At 44.7% G+C, this 24,428-nt stretch overlaps 1 protein-coding gene across 1 annotated transcript in view; it reads left to right on the top strand.

The window, feature by feature from the left end:
- Nucleotides 1-2,210: 2,210 nt before the first annotated feature.
- The window catches only part of SLC35F1 (solute carrier family 35 member F1), a 297,476-nt gene continuing 275,258 nt past the window's right edge, over nt 2,211-24,428 (top strand). Inside the window, exon 1 of the mRNA XM_081141424.1 lies at nt 2,211-2,501. Within this exon, the coding sequence (XP_080997550.1) occupies nt 2,350-2,501 (152 nt within the window). The 5' untranslated portion in view covers nt 2,211-2,349. The remainder of the gene's footprint in view (nt 2,502-24,428) is intronic.

Here is a 24,428-nt window from a genome sequence, read left to right on the forward strand (position 1 = left end):
GGACTGCTCTTTCTACTGAATTCTTGTCTCAACAGAGCTTGTTCTGCTATACTATCATGTCATTTCTTCCCGCTCTCACCTCACTCAGTTAACTTTTTCTCTTATCACATGTTTTTCAATCATTACCTGCTTGCTCCTAGCAGAAAATTTAAAACTACTTTACTGAAAAATCTTTTCATAGAAGCAATTTTTTCCTCACTTCCCCCATACAGTATTTGGAAAATAAAAATAATAGTTTGTAAAAGCCTTTTCTTTCCGTGTTACTTATTAATGCACAGCAGGATTTCCCAAGGTGTAGAGCATGTGCCCCTAGTGGCACGAGAGAGAATTTTAGGTGGCACAGTGCCAAGCATTTACATAATTCTATTACTTATTTTTATTTTAATGACTATTGGGAAAATGTGATTAGCACCTCAAATGTATAATTTTGTGGATATTATTGCTTAGCATGAAGCTAAATTAGACATTTGCATTTTAGGGACTCATTTAAAACAATATTAAATAAGTAGTTGTACAGGTGGTATGCAGATACAGCAAAACTTATTAATTTATTTAAAAATGGCTGGAATCTGGGAAATGCAGCTGTTAACTAAACTTTCTGCCTCGGCTCCATCCCATGCCACTTCCTACACATCCTGGGCGTCAGCTTACCGCGCGTCCCTTGCAAACACACGTGCGCTTCTCCATCAGGCCTTTGCCCACTTGGCTACTTCTGCCCGGGGTGGCCTTCTGCTCTCCAGCGCTCACTCCGCAGCAGGGGAAGCTTACGCAGCCACCAGCACCTCGGGACGCCCGCGCCTCTCCTCCCTCAGCTCCGTCAGAGCGACCCACCTGCCCTGCCCGCCTCCTTGTAAGCTGCTCCTTCTTCCCGTGTAGCACGCCCCGCTTGACAGTTATCTGGCTGAGTGGGTCTGTTTTGCTTTCTGGACCTGAGAATCCCTTGAAGGTAGAGACACTGCCTTTATTGTCTTTGTGCCCTAAAGTCAGTCACAGTACTTGGCACACACGGGCCGCCGGTAAAAAGCTGCCCCCCCCAGCCTGTTGCCTTTACCCCCTTCCTCAGTGCGGAGCTCATGGGGGAGAGGCCCGGCGCCGAGGAGACGCAGGGGAAAGGGAAGGAAGCCTTCGCACAGCTTGTCTGTGCAGTGCCACGTCAGACACACCTCCAGGTGAGTGTAGGGGTAATATTTGGGTTAAGTTTGGGTTTTGAACTGGGGGCCCGCATGTCTCAGAGTCCTGTCCGTGTCTGCTGTCGGGGAAGGTGGTGCTAGATTCCTTGGCCTCTCGGCAGGGGCGGGAAGTCTCCACCAACTAAAGAGGCAGGATCTACCCCAAACCCACAGGGTCACACACACACACACAGAGAGGCAGGATCTACCCCAAACCCACAGGGTCACACACACACACACACACAGGCAGGATCTATCCCAAACCCACAGGGTCACACACACACACACACACACACACACACACACACACACACACACAGAGGCAGGATCTACCCCAAACCCACACGGACACACACACACACACACACACACACACACACACAGAGGCAGGATCTATCCCAAACCCACATGGTCACACACACACACACACACACACACACACACACAGGCAGGATCTATCCCAAACCCACACAGACATACACACACACACACACACACACACACGCACGCACACACACACACGCACGCACACACACACACGCACACGCGCACACACACACGCACGCACACACACACACACACGCGCACACACACACACACGCACACACACACGCACACGCACATCCCTGCAGCGCACCCCGTGGACCTCTGTGGACGGGGAGAGGAGCGTCGCTGGCGAAGAGGCGCCTCGGGAGCGCCCTCTGGCGAGGAGAGCGCGCGTGTCCGCCGCCCCCGTCCACGCGCTGCGGCCCCCGCCCGGCTGCGGGTTCACTCTCGGCCCCGCTCCGTGAGACACCGGGCGGCGGCTTTCCCCGCCAGCAGGGGACAGGCTTAGGCGGCGCTCGCTCGCCCAGAGGAGACCTGGGCTGGGAGGGAAGGCGAAGCCCTGCGCCCGCGCCTCTCCGGGGAGTCTTCTGAGACCGCCTGCGTCCCCGCGCGACACCTCTCGCGGTCCCTTCGCGGGCGTGCCAGGACTCGGGGACGCTCCTCGGGAAGAGCCGGCGCGCCGGGCGGGACTGGAGCGGAGCGCGCGGCGGGCTGGGCGGCGCCGGGAGCCTCCCCTCCGCGCCTCCCCGCGGCAGGACCGCCCCGGCCGCCGGCCGCGGGTCCTCCGCGCTCCCCGCCCAGAGCCGGCGCACGATGCGCCCGGCCGCCTTCTGATCGCCGCGCCGCCGCCGCGATGATCCCGCCCGAGCCGGCGCCGCAGCCGCAGCCGCCGGCGCCGCCGAACCATGTGGTGACCACCATCGAGACCCTGCCGGCCGAGGGCGGCAGCCTGCCCGCCTCCTCCCGGGCCGGCCTGCGCCGGCGGGTGCGCAAAGTGCTGAACAGGTGAGCGCGGCGGGCGCCGGCCCGGGGCCCTCCCGGCGGCCAGAGGCCCCGCGGACGGTCGTGTCTGGGGAGACCGAAGGGAACGGACGCGGGGCCCGGCGCACAGAGGGGCCGCGGCGGCTTTGTCCCAGGGCGCGCAGCCCGGAGCCCGGGGATGCCCCGGTCCGAGGCGGGAGTTCGGGGAGAGGCGGGGTTTGCCTGCCTGGGGCTGCGTCCCGGCTCACACCCCGCACGCCGCCGCTCTTCCTTCCCCGCTCGCACCCCGCACGCCGCCGCTCTTCCTTCCCCGCTCGCACCCCGCACGCCGCCGCTCTTCCTTCCCCGCTCGCACCCCAGCTTTACGCCCACGGGCCGGAGGGCACCCCGGGGTGGCGGGGCTCCGGAATGGCGTGGAAGGCGCGGGCCGCAGTGTCGCCAGCCCTGCGGGTCGCCCCGACCCCCTTCCAGGGATGGGGCGCAGCCAGTTTCCGGCAGGCAGGTGGAGGACCCGCTTCTGCCAGACACTTAGTTGCCGCCGCGACTCTTCCAGGCTGGCGGCCGGGCGGGGGGCTGGAGGCCCGGCTCAGACCCACGCGCGGTGCAAACACGTTGCGGGAAGGGAGTGAGGGGCGGCGCCGCGCGGCCCCACGCCCGCTGACCCGAGGCCGAGGCGGGCGCCGCGATCTGCGGGGAGGGACCGCGGGGCGGCGTCCTGGGGGAGCCTGGCTGGCGGGACGGCGGGCCCTCCCGGCGCCCCTAACTGGACTGAGATGTGAGGGACTTTTTCTCCTTAAGGAACCGAGCCGGTGGAAGAGCGGACGCTGAGGCCCGCGCGAGCCGGCCTGCGTGCCGGGCTCGGGGCGGGTGCGCCCCCGGGGTCGGCGGGCGGCTCGGGGCGGCTCCGCTCGCAGGCTTCTGGGCGCCCGATCTGGGCAACTGAGATTCTCCGAGGACTTCACAGAGAACTCCCTGGGGCTTAAAGCTCTGATGGAAGCACGAAACATGTACAGAGAGAGGAGCCTGACAGACCTCCTTATTTTAAGAGCATGGTTTAATTCAGTCGTGTCAAATCCAAACCATTTAGCGTCCCGTGTGAAGACTCGGCGTGCGTATTAGCTTACTTGTGGGGGCTTCTGTAGGTTTTTATTTATTAGCAAACAAGAAGAAATTCGCTCTGAAGTGAGACATGACTTTGGAATAGAAAGGAAAGCCTTCTCTTTCCTTTGATTTGTAGCTTAGAGTAACACCTTCCAAAATATTACATTAAAAAGACCATGAGCACAGTAAGTCAAGGGGCTGCTGGCTCAGTACCTAGTACGCGGGTTTCCCAGTCTTTAGGGTTACCTGTGGTTTTTTTGAATTGTAAATGCCTTGGCATTGGCTGTTTAAATTTTTAAGCAGAACATGTTAATTATTAATTTCCCTCATCAAACTGGAAAAATGGTGCCATAATTCATTTCTCTTTGCTTAACTTCTTATTGATTCTATGCACGTTATTTGTTGACATTTAATGAATCTTGAAGTCCAGAATGACAAGATCCCTGAGGCAGGAGTGAGGGGACTTCGGTTGTCATCATTCCTCCACCGGTCACTAGCCATGTGGCTTGGGGCAGAGCTGTTCATCAACGTGGACCTCAGCTTCTTCCTGTGCAAAATGTGTTTTATAATACATGTCTTACCCCTCGTATCCTAGTTTTAAGACTTAGGTGAGATTATACTGAAGAGAACACTTGGAAATCTATAAGGCTCGACACAACTTCATTTTTTCAGCTGATTTCTGTTGTCTGCACTGGGCCTGTGGGAATATCATAAGCAAAGTAAGTGAAGTCATGACACATCCTGGGTAGAACTTTGTGTCTTACTAAGCCTTCAGTGATCTGTGACATGATTCGTACTATTCCTAATTTAGAGAGGAGGAACTAAGGCCAAAAGGTCGCATCAATGACATTTAATCACAGGTACGTCTGTGAATGGAACTTCACTGAAATACTTAATTGTCTTTCAGAGCTCTTCAGAGCATTCAGTATAATATTTTGTATCGAGTCAATGATCTTTTCTTATTCTTAAAGGATAGGAAATGTTTCTTTTGAGGAGGAGCACCTCTGGTAAGGAGGCGGAACAAATTCAGAACAAAAGTAGAAGTCTCGATGGAATAATTTTGTTAGCATGCTGATGGGCTTGGCTTTTGCACCAGGATCAGCCCAACCGGGCACAGAGTTAGCAGTGGCTGCTGAGTGACGGGGCTCAAGGGTGTGCGGGGAGAGTGGCGTAGGGGTGGCTCCTCTCTGCTTTGAACCCTTCAGGTGTGTTGGACTAGTAGTAATGACTCTAAGGCTGGTCCTTTGTGCCCAAACCATGAGCATCTTCGTTCATTTTCTAAAAGCTTATGATCGCTTTTCCTTCTTTTTCTTCTCCCTTTTCTCTTTTCCTCAATTCTTCTGTTTCTTTCGCCTACATTGCCCTATCAGTTCAGTCTTCTGGGTTTCAGTTGTTTCCTTTTACCTGCTTCTGGCATCAGCAGCTTAGCTGCTAGCGGAAAGCGAGCCTGCAGACCTGGAGCCAATGTAAAAACAGGTCCCTCCGACTTTCGGCGCCCGGACATGTAGTTGGCAGTGTTCGGTTCTGTGAGCTGGCCAGCAGTCACTTCATTGTTGGAACGGGACACTGTACCGCTGTTAGCTCCTCGCATTCCACAGACCGACGACGGTGCAGTGAGATGGGAAGGGTCAGACCTGAGCAAGGCAAGCCTGGTGGACACCCTGCTCCTGGTCACAGTCTGCAGCAATAGCTACCTGCCAACCAAGAGGGAGAAATGGAAACACATATGCTGTCTGTATCTTGTCCACCTAGGGATGGATAAAGAGAAGTACTGATTAATAATTAATTAAAGGTACTTGCTCTCAAGAAGCTTAGAATGAAAGTGTAGTGTTACCTTAATGAAATCTGTCTCACCCTGCATAATTTATTCCCCCTCTTTAAAGGCTTGTAGCTTTGGAATGCTGCATTTTGTACATGACAGTTGGGCATCTCAGTGACTGACTACTCACTTTCTGTAGAGCAGTTAGATTAGAATATCATAGTATCCAAGACTTTGGTGAAAGAAAAGGTGCTGGATAATTTTTTTAACCAGCTAATTGGATATGTCATATTCTCTCTCCCCGTGCCTCTCCCCCCCCAACTCTGTGCAAAATTGTTTTGGCAGTGAAATGCAAGAGATACAAGATGATTTAAATGCTAGGATAGTAGTTACTTCTTTAATTCCCAAAGGTAATCTATTGGTTCACACAAGGGAAAAAATATGGGAAACTCTTCACTCATTTCTTAGTGTGGAACAGTATTTCATACCCTGCTGTGGGCGAGCATGATATGACAAAAAGGAAAGACTGCACGGCCACAGGTGACGACCTTCTCCCAGAAACTGCTGGTACCTGTAGATTTCAGGGAACGTACAGAAATAGATACTGATCTATGGTGCAGCAGAAGATTTTTCTCCTCTAAAATGATTACTTAATGAATGTTTGTGAAAACATGTGATGGCTCGTTTTGTTTTTGCATGTGTGTAACTTTATTTGCCTTTCCCCACTTGAATATTATTTTCAAATATTCCCCAAAATAACGGTGAATTTCTAGTTTTGACCCACTTTCTTTCCACTAAGAGATACACTGCTGTCTCAAGTTATAACAGGTTTCTGCCTTTTGAGTCTTGTAGTGGGGATGTTTAGTCATTAGAATGGAACCAGTAGTGTGACTGTGGGTTATCTAGTCATTTGATTTGGAACTTATTTCCAACTTACATTTTGATTTATTTTATTAATTTTCAAATTTCTGAAACTTTTTTTGAATAGGAAACCAAGGAACATTAAGGAGGCTACATATGAGAGTTGGTAGCAAGCCTACGTAAAATCAATGTCCACACAGGAAATTACCATAGGTATATATAGCTTTTCTGAGTCATTAAATAAGGTGGACAGAACATGGTGAATCAACAAAATAGCTTCCAGAGAACAGGGTTATGCTTGAACTAAGTATTAGGTACAGTTGATGAAGACATATGTTATAATTTATATATCCCTTTTTTTATCAAATGGGAAAGCTTTTGTTAAAAAATTTGATAGTGTGGCTCTTCCTCAAGTTGCTCCTTTTAACAGATGTCAAAATGAAAGGGGAAGATCAACTAGTAATGAGGATGATTAATACAAAATATGCCAAATGGAACTGAGTGGTGTGATTAGAAACAGACATTTCTAAGATCGGTAGTAAACAAAGGATGTCTGGAGGATGCATTTATTTTTTAAGTCAAGAACAAAATTATAAAAAGAAAAGATTATCAAGTATTTTCATTTTTATGCACAGGGTTTGTAGAAATGAACATTTATATTAAAGAAATATTTGGTTTACCTCGAATAAAGATGATGCATTTCTAATTAATGTGTAAGAGAGTGGACATATCTCAGTGTAATTTTTTACCTTTACTTCAGTGCTTCAGGGTCATCATAATAGATGTCTATTTTTACTGTACATTGCCATAGAGGTGAATGATACAGGAATTTCAGTTGGGTGCCCATATAGTTACAAAGTTACTTAATGCAAGAGCTAATTTACTATTTAATTATCATTTCTTATAAAAGCAGAATGCAGAATATGAAAGTACCACCACTAGGTTTTAGTTTAGCTATCTCATTCGAGTTCAGGCCAATGAACATTCACTGCACATTGTTTAAACTCATTAATTCTTGAGTATGTTTCTAAAAAAGTATGCTTGGGAAGTCAAACTCCTGTAGACACATGGAAAAGTACCCCTTAAATATTTGGTGTATTTCTCGACTGTGGCATGAACATATACAAATATGCATTCCTTAATTTATTTTTTTAATGGTCATAACCACATAACATAAAATTTACTATCTTAAACAGGTGTGTAATATAGAGCAGTATCAACTGTATGTACTGTTATGTAATAAATCTCTATAATTTTTTCACCTTGCCAAATTGTAACTCTGTATCCATTGAACAACTTCTCTTTTCCCTTTCCACACTGATGCTGGCAACCACTATTATACGTTCTGTTTCTAAGAGTTTGTCCACTTTAGATACCTCGTATAAATGAAATCATGCAGTGTTTGTCTTTTTATGACTTGCTTATTTTACTTAGCATGATGGCCTCAAGGTTCATCCACATTGTCACAAATGGCAGAATTTCCTTTTTTAAGGCTAAATAATATTCCAGTTATGTATATACCACATTTTCTTTATTCATTTACCTGTTGATACACATTTAGATTGCTTCTCTTTCTTGGCTATTGTGAATAAAGCTGCAGTGGATATGAATGTGCACATATCGCTTCAAGATTCTGTTTTCTAGACAATAGGTCAATGGAACAGAATACAGAGCCCAGAAATAAGCCCACATCTTTATAGTCAATTAATAGTTGACAAAAGAAGCAAAAGGATACAACGGGGTAAAGATAGTCTGTTCAATAAATGGTGCTGGGAAGACTGGACAGATAACATGCAAAAAAATGAAACTAGACCACCTTCTTACACCACATACAAGAATAAACTCAAAATGGATTAAAGACTTAACTGTTAGACTCAAAACCATAAAAATCCTAGAAAAAAGCATAGGCAGTAAAATCTTGTACATTTTTCATAGCAATAGTTTTCTGATCTATCTCCTTGGGCAAGGGAAACAAAATAAAAAATAAACAAATGAGACTACATCAAACTAAAAAGTGTTTGCACAGCAAAGGAAACCATCAAGAAAATAAGACAATTTACTGAGTGGGATAACATATTTGCCAATGATCCATCTGATAAGGGGTTAATATCCAAAATTTATAAAGAGATTATAAAACTCAACACTAAAAAAAAAAAGTAATTTAAAAATGGGCAAAGGACCTGAATAGACACTTCTCCAAAGAGGACATACAGATGCCCAAGAGACATATGAAAAGATGCTCAATGTCGCTAATCTTCAGAGAGATGCAAATTAAAACCACAATGAGGTATCACTTCACACCTGTGAGAATGGCACAATCGACAACAAGTGTTGTCGAGGTGTGGAGAAAGGAGAGCCCTTGTGCACTGTTGGTGGGAATGCACATTGGTGTAGCCACTGTGGAAAGCAGTATGGGGTTACCTCAAAAAAGTAAAAATGGAGCTGCCTTGTGACTCCGTGATTCCACTTCTGGGAATATATCAGAAGAAACCTGAAACACCAACTGAAAGAATATATGCCCCCCTATGCTCATTGCAGCGTTATTTACAGTAGCCAAGATTTGGAAGCAGCCCAAGTGCCCATCAGATGAGTGGATAAAAAGCTGTGGGACATTCACACCATGGAATACTACTTGGCCATAAAAAAGAAGGAAATCTTACCCTTTTCAACAGCAGGGATGGACCTGGGAAGCATTATGCTAAGTGAAATAAGCCAGTCAGAGAAAGACAAATACCATATGATTTCACTTCTATGTGCAATCTAACGAAGAAAATGAACTAATGAGCAAAACAGAGACAGGCTGTAGATAGAGAGCAGGCTGACAGCTGTCATGATGGAGGCTGGGGGATGGGCTGGGGGTGGAGGGATTGAGCACAAAAGGGAAAAAAAGAGAACCACTCATGGATGCAGACAACGGTGTGGCGATTCCCACAGGGAGTGGGGTGGGGGAAGTGGAGGAGGTTATGGGGGATAAATGGTGGTGGAAGGAAACTTGACTTGAGGTGGTGAACACACAATACAGGGTACAGATGATGTTATGGAATTGTGCACCTGAGACCTGTGTAACTGTTAACCAGTGCCGCCCCAATAAATGCAATACAAAGAAAACATTCTCTTTTCAGTTTGGGGGGATTTATACCCAGAAGTGGGATTCCTGGATCATATGATAATTCTATTTTTAATTTCTATTTATTTATTTATTTTTATTGACGTTCAGAGAGGAAGGGAGAGGGCTAGAGAGATGGAGACATCGATGAGAGAGAAAATCACTGATCAGCTGCCTCCTGCACACCTCCCACTGGGGATGGAGCCAGCAACCCAGGCATGTAGCCTAACCAGGAATAAGCCCTTAACCTCTTGGTTCATGGGTTGTCCCTCAACCACTGCGCCATACCAGCCAGACTATTTTTAATTTTTTGAGGAACCTCTATGCTGTTTTTTTATAGTAGTAGCACCATTTTACATTCTCACCAACAGTTCAGAAGGGTTTCTACTTCTCTACATCAGTGCCAACGCTTGCTACTTTCTGTGTTTGTTTTTGATACGTGCCGGCCATCCTAACAGGGATGAAGTGATATCTCATTGTGGTTTTGATTTGCATTTCCCCAAGGATTAGTGATGTTGAGCAACTTTTCGTATATTTGTTGCTCATTTGTATGTCTTCTTTGGAAAAACATCTATTTAGTGCCTCTGCTCATTTCAAAATTGGATTGTTTGTGGGTTTGGGATGTGTGTGTGTGTGTGTGTGTGTGTGTTTGGCTGCTGTTGTTGCATTGTAGGAGTTATTTATCTATTCTGGATATTAACACCTACGCAGATATATTGTTTGCAAATATTTCCTCCCATTCTGTTTGTTGCTTTTTTACTCTGCCCGTTGTTTCCACATTCATTTGTTCTTAATCACTTACCGAATGCTGAGCCTCCTTCTGGAGGAAACAGGTAGGATGAAACATTGCTCTTGGCCTGAGGCACCTCAGAATCTAACTGGGTCTTTCACCTTGTTCTTCTGAGTGAATCATTATAGTCTGTAATACGAATTTTTATGCACAGTGCCTAATTGTATGCTTCCAATTGTCTAGATACTGAAGTCATATAAATAAGTATTTTGATATGCAATCCATATTAAACTTCTCATTTTGCCCTTACACAAGGCTATGTGACTGTACAATAGTTAAGAAATTTCATAGGACATGTCAAGGAAAACAATAAAATTTTGTTTTTTATTTTTTTTCTTACAAAAAGTTATACCTTAATCAGTGACAACATGAATATAATTTATTTAAGTATACCATTGCTTAAATTTTTTTAAATATTATTTTCTATTGGATTTAAGTTCTAAACGTTCCTTCAAGAAAATTTACCTATGCGTCTCTGATGATTAAAAAAATACCTTAAATACCATTTCACAAGTTCTGATAGTATAAACCACCGATTCCTGTCATTTTAAACAAATTAATTAGGGAAAACTACTACAACTGAATAAATACTTAAAGGATTTTAAAAAAACCAAATCACCCTAATTATATCCAGATTTAAAACAACAGGGCTATAATTCCTAATTATTCATGACTTTAAGATAGCACAAGGTACTAGTCCATCATATAAGACAAGACCAAGTACTTCACTGGTTTCTCTTTCTCTCATCCATTCATTCATCCATTCACTTATTCAATGAGTATTTATTGAATAATTACTATATGTTGGGCACTTTGGGATCATAGTGATGAACCAGACAGGTATGGGCTGGTTCCTGTTATTACCTTTTTAATATAACCTATTAAGGGGACAAGTTAAATAAAGTAGAAATAAAGATAACATAGATCACCTCTCAAAAAGATTACATTTTCAAGTAGATCTTACAGAGGTGTACAAAAGAGCCTCATAATTTAGCTGTTTCACCTGTGGGAAAACTACTCAAGAGGAAAACTGAACCCATAACAAAATTGCTTGAAAATGTACACAGGGTCAAGAGGCAGATCTTTCTTGATGAATACAATTTTGTTTTACTCAGGGCTTGAAAAAGAGGGCTAGCCATTAATGTTCATCTACCTTCAGAGTATTAGAAGAAAAAGAACAGATTTGAATCCCACCCTGCCATTTCAGGGTGATCTATCAAGGTCATTGCCATATAACCAACCCAAGAACATAGAGTTTCCCGAAAATATTAACAGCCTGACAGTGCATGTGAAGCCTCGAGGGAGCCTGAACACATGTTTGTACACTGCAGGTAAGAGATTTAAAATGTGACAGAAGCATGAGGATGGGTTGGTGGAAGGACTGGATGCTTTAGCATGTAATTTGATATAATCTAATGAGGGTGTTTGAGTTAAAATTAGCATTTAGACAGTGCTTTAAATTATTAAATTTTACATTGTAAAATATATATTTTATATTATAAAGTTTTTCATCTTATGTTAGTCTCATAATAACAAAAGTTGTTATTATCATCCTTTCACAGGTAGGGAAACCAGTTTTTGTGGTTGCACAGCTAAGTGCAAATTTTGTAAGACCACAAAGGAAAGCGAGAACACACTAGGCTGGAGATAGGGCAGGAGGCTTCTGGGATGGCATTTGCCCTTGGCATTGAAACATGGTGTCTTAGTCATCTCAGGCTGCTATAACAAAGTACCATGGGCTGTGTTGTTTAGAAAACAAACGTTATTTCTCACTTCTGGAGGCTGGGAAGTCCGAGGTGCTAGCAGGTTGTGTCTGGTGGGGGCCCTCTTCCTGCTTTGTAGACAGTCATGTTCTTGTATCCTCACTTGGGGAGAGAGGGGAGAGCTGAGGGGGGCAGAGAGAGAGAGAGAGGGAGAGAGAGAGGGAGGGAGGGAGAGATCTTCCGTTTCTTCTTATAAACATACTAATCTTCTCATGGGATCTTCATCCTCATAACCTCATCTAAACCTAGTTATCTCCTGAAGGCCCCACCTACAAATTGGGGATTACACCATCACACTGGGGATTAGGGCTTCAACATAGGAATTTTAGAGGCACAAACATTCAATGCATAGCAGATGGGCTTGATAGGAACATGCTTCTGAGTCAAACAGAGAACAAGGACCCAGCAGAGGACCTCTCCAGAAGGAGGGGTCCGAAGTAGGAGAGAAAATAGGAGAATGTAACATCCAAAAGCTAAAGGAAGTGTTTCAAGAGGGAGGAAATAAGCAGGTGACTGCTGAGTAATTGAGGAAGGGACAGAGAATTGATCAGAGAACCTGGGGCAATGACAAGCACAGGTTCAGAGTGGTGGTGCGGGTGGAGGCCTGGGTGGAATGGTTTGGGGGGGCATGAAGTAGGGGTTCAGAAACATAGCTTTTGAGATGTTTTGCCTTAACCAGGAGCAAAGTAAAGGGAGAGTCTTTTAATAGAGGAGATAGTGTGGAAGATCTATGTGCTGGTGGGTATGATAGAGTGGAGGGGGTAAAATGGCATCCACAGGAAGAAATGGGGTGAAGGAGGGAGCGGAAGCCCTGAGAAGGCAAGGACGGTGGGATCCCAAGCATGGGGGGTGGGGTTGGCCTTTGGGAGGAGCCAAGACACTCCATGGTGCAGGAGGGGAGGCACAGAAGTGTGGGTATAAATGAAGTAATTTGGTAGATTTGGTGGTGGGAATAAAGGGCAGTTCCCGGCAGGGGGCTTCTCTTTTTCTGTGAACTCTGAGGAAGGATCTCAATGGAGAACGAAGGTGCAGGTGGTGGGGGGAGAGGAGTATTTGTAAGGAGAGAAGTGGGAACTTGTCATTTTGAAGAGTCCGAAGGACACATACCAAAGAAGTCAAGTAGGATTTCAGGGCAGTGTTATGCGCTTATGCTTATTTGACCTTTGTGGTGAGGACCAGGTTGGGTGCGATGGGCAGGAAGAAGCTACTGCTGTTGAGAATATGTCTTGGAAAGGGCTGGCTCAGGATCAGGCCTGTGTCCAGGCAGCACACCAGCAAGAACCATCGGAGAGTTCAGCTATGAAAACTGATGCAGGACCTCAGGGAGCTCGGGAGGATTTGGGTTCTGATCACCTGTGGGAGAGGGGTGTGAGAGAAAGAGGACGGAACTGAAAGTCCGTTAGAGATGTTGTGTCTGGTTCATTGGAGTGATAGTGTCTGTCCCCTTCAGAACGTGACATGTTTTGTCTCAGGCAATGGACTTTTTTTGGAGAGGTCTCAATTTTCTTATTTGTAAACCGGTTAAAATAATCCTGGCCCTTCATTTGCCATTGCATTTTTGGGGGTTTTAAATGAAATACCATCTGGAAGAAGGCTTGGGAAACTGCCAAGCACTGAGCAATTGTTATCCTGGTCACACAATTAAAACGGGAGCCTGGGTTTTCCTGGCTTTGCGCTGTCACCGGCCTGTGATAAATGCTGACCAGCGCCCTCAGCACACAGGACGTGGAGGCAGGCACCGCTCTGGCCCGGTCGTTTTTCTCTTGAGGCTGTCAGATTCTGAAGTGAAACCCACCCATCTGTGAACAAGGCACAAGTCTGTTGACTCCAATGTGGTTTTTTTTTGAAAGCTGAATATTTAAATTTTGGCAGGGGGTTTTGTCTTAAGCAAGCCTCCTCTTGGGAAGCCTAATTTGGCAGAAGGCATGTGGTCCGGCTGTCTGATTGTGGTCTGAGTGACGGTGCTTCGCAGGTACCTGTGGTTTGTAAAGGAGAGTTTGACAGGCTTTGGGAAGGGGTTAGTGCCTCTTGAACTGGAGAGGTTTCAAAATGAGTGTGGGCCTAAAAGGCTCCATAGAGGCCGGCAGTGGGACAGACAGAGCAGCTCAGAAGGAAGGGACAGAGCAGCTTTAATGTGCTAATGAGGGGGAGCCCAGATGCTATCGGGATCAGAGGAGCTCTTTGTGACACTGGGTTCCCAGGGATGGCTGGAGTCTCTGTCCCTATCTGGATGCTGCTGCAGGCTGGAGGAACACTGTGCTTTCAGAGAGGGGCCCTGGCCTCCACAGATAGCCTTACAGACCTCTCTGCACACTGGTGGGCAGTGAATGGCTACAGAAATCCCTGGGTGGGGTGATTGCTTGAAAACAGGGGGGCTGATGAGTTGGCAGGGAAGTATGTGTGGGTAGGACAGAGGGTGGGAAGGGGGAGATCTGCTCTGGAGGGGGTGTGTAGTCAGATAATGCTAGAAAGGACATTTGCAGCTTTACAGAGTTAACTGTTTTCCCACCAGTACTGCCAAGCTTGGTGAGTGGCATTCAGGTCACTAAAAATAGGTGATCTGTCCTTGAAATAGTGTGAATCGTCTTTTAGCTAGTTATGGAGTAAGTCTGAAACATTACAAAACCAACCAAAGGAACACTACTGTCACCCAGAAAGTGCTGGAAGGAAGTTCGTGTCTGGTTATTTCATTCACTGATTGCTCGGCATTGCCAGCGGGGAGGCAGGAGCGCCCATTTGGTTGGAAGCAGGGTTGGGAACTAGTCTTGAAGCTGAGCTTGCATAGCAAGAGCACAGTATTTACAAAGATTGTGTTTACCATCTACTGATGGAAAGGTTGAGTTAACAAACCACCCGCAGCCACCCCTTACTAGCGCCTCTAAATTTCATCATAATATCTGGGGTCGTTACTGTGCCGGATACAGGAAAAGGAAGATGATGGATCCATGGCATCGTGACCTTTTCTTTGTCTCCTACTTCTCCTTTCTGAGGATATGTGAAATGTAAACTATACTGTATCATAAATTATTTCCCAAGTAGTGTATTATGTATTATTTGTAATGATCTATTTGAATCTCTTTTTGTCTTGTTCTGGCCCTCTCCCTCCCCCTCTCCCTCCCCCTCCCCCTCTCATCCTCCCCCTCTCCCCTCCCCTCCCCCTTCCTCTCCCCCCCCTCTCCCTCCCCCCCTCTCTCTCACACACACACACACACACACACACACACACACACACACACAGATAGGTACAGGATAGTTTTCGATTTGGAAGAATTACCTTCCCCATTTGAAGATAGCCCTCAAATTTCCTTACCATGCTTTTCTCTTTTTTTGGGCTCAGAGTTGGTTCAAGAAGAATGCTTTGTTTTTAACGTTTTATTTTAAAACCACATTGAATTGGTATCACCTATGAAAATAAAAGTATTCAGTGTGGAATTACCTCTGAGCTAGCTCTGTCTGCAAGTGTGAATGCACCTATAGAACAGCCACCCTGTAAAGATTTGCCCCCCGATTTTCCCAACATAGTTTTGTTACATTTAAGCTCTAGGTGATAATGAGTTTGATGACATGACTTTAAAAATTTACCCTCTTTTACCTTCTCTGATTCCAAATTTGTGTGATTCTAAATTTGTGTGATTTTCGTGCTTTTCAGGCAAAATTCTTTACATTTTTTTCTTCTCTTCCTTGATGCTTCCATTTATTTCCTGCCCCTAATGGGATACATGCATTTTGGATTGACCTTCCTTAGTGAAAGCCGGGTGCTCTCAAGCCTAAAGAAGTGTAGGCAATGAGGTCCTTGCTTGCACTGGTTTCAGAAAATTGATCATTTGCAACTCTAATGCTGATAAATGGACTCATTTGCTTCCAATGCAAAGGGACCATAATTACTACCTCCCTAGCCTCAAAGTTAATTGCAACCTGAGAGTATGCCTTCGTTGATGACAGGCGAAAAGCACCATTTAAAGCATTTGTAACAATGGGTATCAGATTGCTCATTTTGGATTATCAATTTGTCAGAGAAAGTGGTGATTCTGACAGGGTGCAAATGAGAATGTCTGCAGAATGGACCGGTGTGCCGGGGACTGCAGTTCCTTGGGCTATGGACTGAGGTACAACAACAAAATCATTCTTAGCAGAACTGTCATCTTCCTGTTTTCCTCTGTCGCTCCGACAAAGCAGTTCATTGGATTAGAAACCTGAGGATGCTCTTCCTTTTTAGTTTCTATTGGAGAAGCAGGTGAATGAGCCAGAGTCTACGATGCACTCTTTCTCTAAAAAGAAATTTCCATAGCCTGATATACTTTACTACAAACTCTTTGGGGGAGATAAGACATACACAAGACACGCACAAGAAATAAAGGAGTTTTAAAATGAAATAAATAAGGAAATGTAATGTTAGGGAGTCAGGGCGAGGTGTTACAGAGGGAAACCTTGCAGAGAATTAACCTTGTACTTCTAATATTGCTCTGCTATTTTAAACATTAAAGTAATTGGCTTCATGAGACATAGAGTGTTGATTCCTGACACTTCTTAGGGAAATGCTAGCAAGTAAACAAAGAAAAAAGTCATGGAAGGCATGTGACATGTTAATGAATCAAGGGCATCCTCATTCCAAGTCAAAATTCCCATTTTGGTGAATTATTAATTTTCTCTGTGGAAGTATTTTGGACTTAAGAAATGAATAAAGTAAGCAATGCATGACATCATAAAGCCCTGATCCTCAGTTTTGAGATGCTGCTAGGCAGAGCTGTGAGTGCTCGAAAGTATTCTCTAGAAATAAATTGTGATGAAAGCTCAGTATACAAGGCATTATAACTCTTCAACCAAAATACAAAGATGCATTTGAAAACCTTTGATGTTCAATCCCAACCTGCAAGTCTGGGTTAGATGCCCCATTCCCATATAGGCTATTTTCTATCATTCACATTCAACATTATTTATTTGTCTGAAACGTCCCAACAAGTTGTTAGTCCACAGGGTGTTTTCTACCCAACATTTCACACAGAACATGGCAGAAAGTAGGTGCTCAATACATATTTGTTGATAAAGGGGTAAATGATCTGCTAGAGGTCCCATCAACTGAGAAATTATTTTCAGCAAGTTGATGTTCTCTTATTTTATTTTCTCAAATAATATATGTGTTAATGCCCAGCGCAGAGTAGGTACTCAATGAATTTTAGTTTTAGTTTTTTTAAATTGGTCTATGAAAGATAGGGGGTATAGAAAAGTATAGAGAGATAATTTGAATGGTGCCAGAGTTAGGAAAACAGTGCCCTGTACTGCGTAAGTCCTATTCATACTTTAAAACTCAACACACATTTCTGTCAACCCCCTTTTCCTAACAAAGTTTTCAATTCTGGCTCCCAAGAAATTTCCCATGGGGTAATCCATTGTAGAAATGAAAAGTCTCTTAAAGCTCATTATAGGCTGCAGAGGTTAATAATAAGGCTGGTTTATCATCTAGACTGTCTAGTTTAACATCTGCGTGTTCTGGTCTTGGGGACTTCCCTTTCTTATGTGTTCATAGGTTGTGAGGACTGTATAGCACTTAGAACAGCATCTGACATACAGAAAGTCCTACTCAAAGTTGTATCATCATCATCATCATCATCATCATCGTCATCGTCATCGTCATCAGGTAAAAAGCCCAGGACAAAAATAGTGAAGAAGAAAACTGATTGCAGAGAAAACTACATGAAAGCCCAAGTCTGGTTTGCTTAGTGTTTTCTGCCCAGTACCCTGCATGGGCCTTGAACATGATAGATGTTGATGATACTTGTTTAATGAGTGAATGATGTACTTATGGTGGTCTGGGGAAGGAAGGTAAGACGGTCATATGGTAGTGAGTAGTCCTAGCTCAAAGTAAGCAAGGAGAAGGAAGAATATTTTTTTATTCCTGCTTATAAATATTTTCCAAGACAATTTCTTCCAGTTAGAAATTAATTTGAGGTAAATTTCATCTTTAAATACATCAACCTGAGAAAGTTAAACTGGATTAGATTTATATCCTTTGCATGTCTGCTGCAAGGAAAGCATAGTCTTAAGGGCGGTTAGGAGATGCAAACACATATGAGGCTGGGTTTATGCTCTGAAGTAGATTTTAATCTAGTTAATCAGTTATTAATTCAGTCAGTAAGCTAGATTGCTGAGATCGGTCACAGTGAAGGATGGCATTGCTTAAAGGTGTCCTTGGAACATGGGACATTGAGCATAATGGCAGGTGTGCCGGATTTTTACGCCGGGGAAAGTGGTACCGTGTGAAAGCTTTAAGCATTTTGGGCTAGAGAAGAACACACAAGCGTGGGAGACCACAGACATCAGCCTTGCTGACTTGGAAGTGTGTCTAGGACTTTCCACCAGTGGGAACAGGCGTCACTTCACCAGATTTTCAGAGGCATACGGATTGGTCAATAAATGTTTGAGAATGTATCTATGTGGCAGCTATGAGAATTTTGACAAGTCATTTGAAATACATGGTCGTTAATTCCCTGCCGAGCTCTTACGGTATATGATTATACATGACAGTAAAGCCCAAAGCTCTCCTGACAAATCAAGTGAAGTTTATTTCTAAAGCATATGTATCGTCTTCCTTCATGTGCCTCGGCATAAAATGACAGCTCAGCCATTTCAGCATGGTTCCAATGTGCTTGTGTCCTAGGGGCAGAGAGCCCGTGGGGAGAGTCTAGAAGTTAAAGATGCGGTGTATCCGATTAGGCTTCCAACCAGTAATGGTGAAGGCATCTGAGCCTGCGAGAGCTGAGCTGGCAGCTGGAGAATGGAAGGACTTGGCCAGAATAAAGAGAGGAGTGTGTGTGTGTGTGTGTGTGCAGACTCGGTGATCGTGAATGATGCCCTAAGCGGGGAACAACAGCAGGTCCTGGCGGTGCGGGTGAAAGCACGGCGCGCCCGGGAGGTCTGTTCGGGTGGCTGCTGTGCGCAAGGGCGAGCGCGAGGGTAGAGGCCGGAGGAGCGGGCAGCCAGATCATTCGGGCGTTGGAAGCCTGTGTGTGTGCTCTATCTTGGGAGCACTGGGCACCATGGAGGCTCCAGGCAGAAGAATGCCACGGCCAGTTCACATTTTGATGAGCTCTGGCTGCTTGCAAGGTTGGTTGCGAGGAGCCCCGCTAGGAGACGGCTGAGGGGGAGAAATGGACAGTTGTGATGTACTCTAAACCTCTCCTTTCCACAACCGTGCGTTTTGGTGGTAAATACTACGTAAGAGAAAGGAGAATTGGGTTTGATGGTGGTCGGTGTTTGACTTTATTTGATGCGACAGCTGCCTGACCTCAAACAAGTTACCCGAACTCCCTGAGCTTTAGTTTCACCCTCTGTGAAATCCCAATACACCTACCCAACAGGGTCGTGGAGGAGGGTTATATAAGATACATTTGCAGCTCTTGACACCTGGGCCATTGTGGTTTTTAGGGCTTAGCCTAAGAGGCATGTGCGGAAGAGGCATAAGAATGAAGGCCAAGGAGGAGCTTTCTATTGAGTTTTCCTTTGTAGCCTTCAGAGGTGAGCCACGTGGAAGTTACGAAGCAAATATAACTATGGTGTTATCCTATTTTCTTTGGGGGCAGGACTTGTGCTTGTGGCACAGGCAACAAATTTTGAGTTCTGGGGTCAGAGTTTCTGCCTAAAGCTTGGCCGCATGCTGGGCTGGGTTCCCTCCACTTGCCACCTACAAAGCAGCCTTGTATTTGTACTGCAGTCGTTAAAGGAGCTAATTAGAGAAGCTAATCAATGGCTGATGAACTGATTCACGGAGATGGATTTCTCAAGGCAGAGTTTGAAAGGAAAGAACGGATTTTTTCCTCGGGCTGCGTAAGCAGCTATTTTTAGTCAGCAGGTGTTGCAGCTTTTATGAGGCATCTGGCAGGGTTTCCCTTCTACTTCTATTTCATCCAAAATATGTAACTTTCATCCCTCTCATTCCAGAAACATGCTGCTTTGTGTTTTCTGAGGAGAAAAGGGGATTGTGGGAAAGGAAAGTCAAGGAGAAATATATGGAGTGCTTAGCACAGGCCTGGCCCCACAGTAAACGGGGGGTAAATAAGAGAGAAGCTGGAACACCCTTCACGCAGCGTGGGCGGAGGAAGGAGAGGGCAGGTGGACTATGTGTCTGCATCCCTGGAGATCATGCATTGCTTTCAGCTTCCTCAGTCTGAATCAATTCCTGTACTCAGAGCCTTGGCTTATAATTTTAAATGTCAATACTTATTAGTTAGGGAAGAGCCAATCAGTTTTCTTTGTGCATTGCTTAACAACAAACAAATCCCCTCCACATCAATGGGTGAAAACACAATGACTTAATGTTTTGAAAATGGGTCCTTAGGACAACACTACAATACACAGTTCTGAGGTGAGAACTGTGCCTCCAGAGCAGTTACTTCCTATGATAAATTTGTAAACACGCATTCGATTTCTGCTAGAGATTGATAAAATGTAAGCCACAGATAATTGTTCCTCCATGAGATGCCATGCTTAGGTCTTTGATGAAGACAAGCCTGGTATTTTCTTGCTTCTTGGAGAACAGTAGGGGAAGTCAATCAAATACACTAATGACTTGCTTTAGCAAGCTGCACAGTGCCTGGGGTTATGCATCGTGTTCGGAACAGTACTGCAGAGGGATTGGGGAACAGCTAGACAAGTGCCTTCCCCCCCCTCTCGCTCGCTCTCTTTCTCTCTGTCAGAGAGAGTTTTTAAAGGAATTGGCTCACACAGTTGTGGTGGCAGGCAAGTCCAAAATCTGTAGGGCAGGACAGCAGGCTGGAAACTCAGGCAGGATTTCTGTTACAGGCAAAATTCCTTCTCCAGGGAACCTCAGTATTTGCTCTTAAGACCTTCAAACGATTAGATAAGATCCAGCTTCATTATTAAGGGTAATCTGCTTTACTTAAAATCAACGAATTGTAAATGTTAAGCACATCTGTAAATACCTTTATAGCAACATCTAGACTAGTGTTTGACCAAATAGCTAGGCATCATAACCTAGCCAAGCTGACACATAAAATCGACTGTCACTATGATAGTGATGATGATGGTAACAGTGATGTTTGTAGCTCTCAGATGTGCTGGTATTACCATGACCAGTCACTGTGCCAAGAGCTTTATTTGTATTATACTGTTAAATCCTCTTAAACCTTCATCTGCATATGAAGGTGAAGTTACTGCGCCAGAGAGGCTGCTAAGTTGCCCAAAGTCACACAGATAGTGAGTGGCATTGTTAGAGTTTGGTTTGGAAGCCCTGTTATGGGGCAGTCTGTGCAGTAGATATGGTTGATACCATTTGGTTTCTTCTCAGGCACAGAAACCTCACTCAAGCTAGGATGCAATGTGTTTTCTCATGTCCACAGGAAGTCAAAGGTGACTGGCTTTAGGCACAGCTGGATCCAGGGACCGAAAGGCTGTTGTGAGGACTCTGCCTTTTGCATCATCTCTTGGTTCTAATTATTTCCTCTCAGCTTTGTTCTCTCCATGAGGAAGGCAGGGCTCCCATCTTCCAATTCAGCAAGTGCGATAGAAAGGGGCTCTGCTCTTAACTACTGTATAGCAATTCCACGAAATGGCTTTGGCCTTGCTTGGGTTACGTGCTGTTCTTGGTCTGAGGCCTAGGTCCAAAAAGTCCAGCCCTGTGCTTGGTACCACCTGGGTCTCACATCTAACTCTGGATTGCAAGACTTTGGGGTTGGTGAGTCAGGCCTCCTGATGGAAAGCCATACTGGAGCAGGTGGAGTGAGGGAGGGCACTGCACCCTCGGGCCTCCCATGCTGACATGCCTCCATGGACACATCCTTGGAAAAGAAACTCCTGAGTGAATGCCTCCTTGGACTGGCCTGGATGTGGCCTTTTTAAAAGTCCCAGTGGTACAAGTACCTTGAAGCCATCTTGTGGGAACACTGTTTTTAGTGCCTTGGCCTGTTCAAAAGGAAAGCCAGCCCTAAACTATTTAGAATTTAAATATGGAATTTTAAATGTTTCCTTTGATTCAAGGGACCTAGGCAAACTTCTTTCCAAGCTTTAAGGCTAAATTAGCTTCCCAGAAGGTACCTGGACATCAAAGGCTGTCTCAGGGAAGGTAATCATGCAACCTGGTACTCATTTCACTTCATCCTTTCTAACTGCAGGGCACTGGCTACCTGTTAACTTGGTTGTTTGCATTTCAATCTTATCTTTCTACAGTCTTATCTTCCTTCTCTGGGAGCAGGGTGCAAGCTTATCTCTTTTCGTAACTCCCTACAGTTCCTCACACAGATTTCTGTTGTAGTGGGCACTCAGTTCTTTCGAGTGAGTGAATGAATATGGGTCATTATGGAGTAAAATACTCCATTGTGTGCTGTACTTGGGGAGTTCTCTCGGGTAAAATTTTAAAGGGTCATGGCACAGAATAGAGGTTAAGGGCACTGGTGTGGGTCAGATGGCCTGGCTCTGAGTCCTTTACCCTGACCCTTTCTAAACCTCCATGCCCCTATCATCAGGAAGATTATAATAGTGTAAACCCCACAGAGATCTTATGAATATATATTGTAAGCACCTGGCTACAGTTAGCATTCACTAAACATTAGCTATTATAGTTATTGTTGTTATTTGGTTATCTTTGATGCTAGAAGGTTACCAGGCCCTCTTTAAACCTGGTGAACATTTGATTTAGTTTCGCTCATCAGTGCGCCTCTATCACATATCAGAACTTGTCTATTCCTGCTTGTGTTGCAAAAGTTACGTCTTTCAAAAAACAGTTTGCTCTTTTCCTTTTTATTCAAACAAATATTATCTTAATAAAGCTGTTATGAAAACAAACAAACAAAACCCAATAGCACTGTCCAGGTAGTAGTGTTCTAAGGATCCCAGCCTCAGGAATTTGGCATGCTAGAGCTGAGGCTGGTTTACCTTGATGATCCCTAAAGATGTTCTTCAATTCACCAGATTGATTTTCATGGGGCACATGGCCTATTTCTCTGTAAGCGCATGGTGATTAATGGTTAAACCCTACCGTGTTCATTCTCAGATGGGTCAGTCACTCCCTGGCATGCCATTTGATAATCTTTACAGCTCAAATGCATCTGACTCGCCCAGAGGGGTCATTCACTTTGCAGGTAGATGTAATGAATGGTGAGAGTGAGGGAGGTAGCTGGCGTGTGCCCAGGCTTCTCAGAAATTCTCTCTGGATTTCCACAGTGGAGAGGATGAGAATTGCCTGCAGAGGTCTTTAGCTTCGCTACTTACAGCATAGACCAAGGAACTATGCACAGAGGCAGTTATCTGCTGAATTGTTGCTATTGTTTTATTAGAAACTACAGATAAAGAGGTGCCTCTTGATGTAGGTGGGAAAATAACTGTATTATTATTTTTTACTATTGTTGCTAAATACATTTTCAGTTTTTTTCAACAATTATTATCTGTTTCACAGAGAAGAAAACCAATGCATAAAAAAGTTTAAGATAACAGAGCACGTAGCCAAGCTGAGACTTGAATTCAATTTGGCCTTAGAGTCTGTTATCTTAACCGTCACATTATACCTTCAAAGATGGCAAAAAAGAACATCTTTTTAAGATTCTTCTGGTCTCTACCCAGATAAATGAACTTTATGTTCCCAAATTTAAGATGAACAATGATGGAAGAACCAAATCTCAGACAGATTGCGACTTGTCTTCTGGCCAGACCAGGCCATTCAAATGCTCATTTCTAAAAACTTACCTTGTGGTATAATTTAGTGCTGTGTCTTTTCAAGAATGATATGAAGTCTTTAGGAAATGAAAAGACCATGTGGAACTTGCAGAACTCAGAGCAACTGAGATTGGTCCATGTTCTCCTTTGCTGGCTGTTGGCAAATATGAACTTTAGGAGACTCTTCTGATCCTGTTTGGTAGGAATTCCTGGGCTGAGCAAACCATCAGTGTGCCTCGGGCCTTCCCTCACTTCCAGGTCCCTAGCCTCCCTGCTGGGCTTCTCAGAAGGCCTTGTACCCAGAGCTAGTGCTAACAAAACCAATTTCTTATGTTGATTTCACTAAAGCTCCAAGGACAAGCTCAGAACTTGTTTGACTTCTGCCTTTTGTGCTTCGTAACTAGGGATTGCAGAGACATCTACTGATGCTTGTGAAATGAGTGTGATGTGTAGTAAGATGTGCCAGAGATGGAGGGAGATGCTGCACTTATTTCTTAATGAAAATCAATTCCTTCCTTCCTTCTACTTCTCTCTCCTCGTAATGCCTCTTAGATGTGCATACAGTGTTAGGCGTTATAAACCCTGCATATTTATAGCTTAAATTATTCTTAGTGCATACCATATTTAGCATTTAGGCTCCTCTTCCTCTACTTTCTTCCTTCCAACCAAAGCAAGCTTTATGAAGCACTCCAAATTGTATTGTTTTAGAGTAGCAAATTGTCTTCAAAACAACCAAAAAAATGGGACTCCCATTTTTTTTAAGCATGGAGTTTTTAATTTTTTTTTAAAGAAGGTATACCACACAGTATTCCTGAGTAAGCATACGTGTCTTGTGATGTAGTGGTTGCCATAGAAATTAATCGCCTCCTCAAAAGAATAGTGGAGAATATAAACCCATGTAAATTACCCA

Source organism: Miniopterus schreibersii, assembly GCF_964146895.1.
Source record: "Miniopterus schreibersii genome assembly, chromosome: 6".
Taxonomy (NCBI): Eukaryota; Metazoa; Chordata; class Mammalia; order Chiroptera; family Miniopteridae; genus Miniopterus; species Miniopterus schreibersii.